Consider the following 1,711-nt stretch of genomic DNA (forward strand, 5'->3'; position numbering starts at 1 on the left):
CAATACTACAGTCGGACTTGTGTTTAACTCACTACGACCCGAATTTACCTCTCGTCGTTGCGGCCGATGCAAGCAGTTACGGCATCGGTGCGGTACTCTCGCACAGGTTCCCGGACGCTTCCGAGAAGGCAATTTTTCACGCGTGTCGCGCTCTGACAAGCGCAGAACAAAACTATTCTCAAATTGAGAAGGAAGCTCTGGCATTGATTTTCGCGTGCAAAAAGTTCCACAAATATATTTATGGGCGAGGATTTCAGCTCCTCACAGATCATCGACCATTATTAGCAATCTTCGGGAGCAAGACCGGTATCCCCGTATATACTGCGAACAGACTCCAGAGATGGGCAACAATGTTACTCTGTTACGACTTCAAGATTGAATACCGGCAGACGACTAAGTTTGGACAGGCGGATGCGCTTTCAAGACTTATTTATGACCAGCAGAACAAAAAAGAATCTGAAGACGTGGTGATCGGAGGTATCGAAATGGACATTGCCGCCATACTTGAGGAAAGCGTACAATCCCTGCCGATCACACATGCACAAATTCGCGCGTGCACTGAGAAGGATGATACACTGGTTCAAGTTGAAAAGTTCATCCGCGAAGCGTGGCCAAAAAAAATTGAGAGAGAAAGTGCATTGTGGCATTTTTACAATCACAAAGATTCGCTGTCAATCGTACAAGACTGCATCATGATGCAGAATCGCATTGTGATCCCGAAAAGCTTACAGAACAAGGTACTTAAAAGACTACATGTTGGTCATCCTGGAGTGTCAAGAATGAAGCGGCTAGCTCGTAGCTTCGTGTATTGGCCAAGGATTGACAACGAAATTGAAAGATTAGTTAAGGATTGTGAAGCGTGCTCAGAGTTCAACAAGGATGCACTGAAGGCCCCGCTCCACCTGTGGGAGCCAACCACAAGGCCGTGGGAAAGAGTTCATGCAGATTTTGCCGGTCCCGTAGATGGGCTCATGTATCTCATAATAGTCGACGCTTATTCGAAGTGGCCGGAAATTTTCGAGATGAAATCTGCAACAGCAAGCACCACGATTGAAAGATTCATGTCTGTGTGCGCGAAATACGGCAATCCGCAAGTACTCGTAACAGACAATGGGGTACAGTTCAATTCAGAAAAATTCGAAGACTTCTGCAGAATTCGTGGCATTGAACATATCAACTCGCCTCCGTTCCATCCACAATCGAACGGCCAGGCTGAGAGGTTCGTAGATACATTCAAGCGAACGTTCAAGAAACTCCGAAGGGAGGAACCAGCGGGAGTAGCCTTACAGACGATGTTACAAGCGTATAGGAGTACACCGAAACCAGACGGCAAATCTCCCGCGGAGTTGTTCCTGGGCCGCCAAATTCGCACAGAGTTAAGTCTACTTGTGCCTGACACTCCACCTCAACAGTCAAGAAAACCTGGTGCCTCGTACAAGATGTACTTCGACAAACGTCATAGAGCGAAGATGAGGGTTTTCCGACCCGAAGAGCCAGTGTTCGCGAAAGACTACCGGACTCCGAACAGACCTAAGTGGGTACCCGGGGTCGTGATCGAACGCAAGGGCAAAGTCCTCTATAGGGTAAGAGTCGAGGCGCACGTGTGGACGCGTCACGTCAATCAGCTGAAGAAAAGAGTTAGTTCGTCGACCGCACCCTCAGTCTTTCGTCGAACTCTTCCCCTTATTAGGAGCTTGGCGAAGAAGTCGAA

At 48.2% G+C, this 1,711-nt stretch overlaps 1 protein-coding gene across 1 annotated transcript; it reads left to right on the plus strand.

Moving 5' to 3' along the window:
- Window positions 1-350: 350 nt before the first annotated feature.
- Window positions 351-1,583, plus strand: LOC108383110 (uncharacterized protein K02A2.6-like; the record flags this gene model as incomplete). The annotated part of the gene is made up of 1 exon (XM_017639495.1): window positions 351-1,583. A coding segment is annotated over exon 1 (1,233 nt), but the record flags the coding sequence as incomplete, so codon positions are not given.
- Window positions 1,584-1,711: the final 128 nt, after the last annotated feature.

This window comes from Rhagoletis zephyria, unplaced genomic scaffold (genome assembly GCF_001687245.7).
Source record: "Rhagoletis zephyria isolate East Lansing unplaced genomic scaffold, Rhagoletis_zephyria_1.1 Rzeph_scaffold_30788, whole genome shotgun sequence".
Classification (NCBI taxonomy): Eukaryota; Metazoa; Arthropoda; class Insecta; order Diptera; family Tephritidae; genus Rhagoletis; species Rhagoletis zephyria.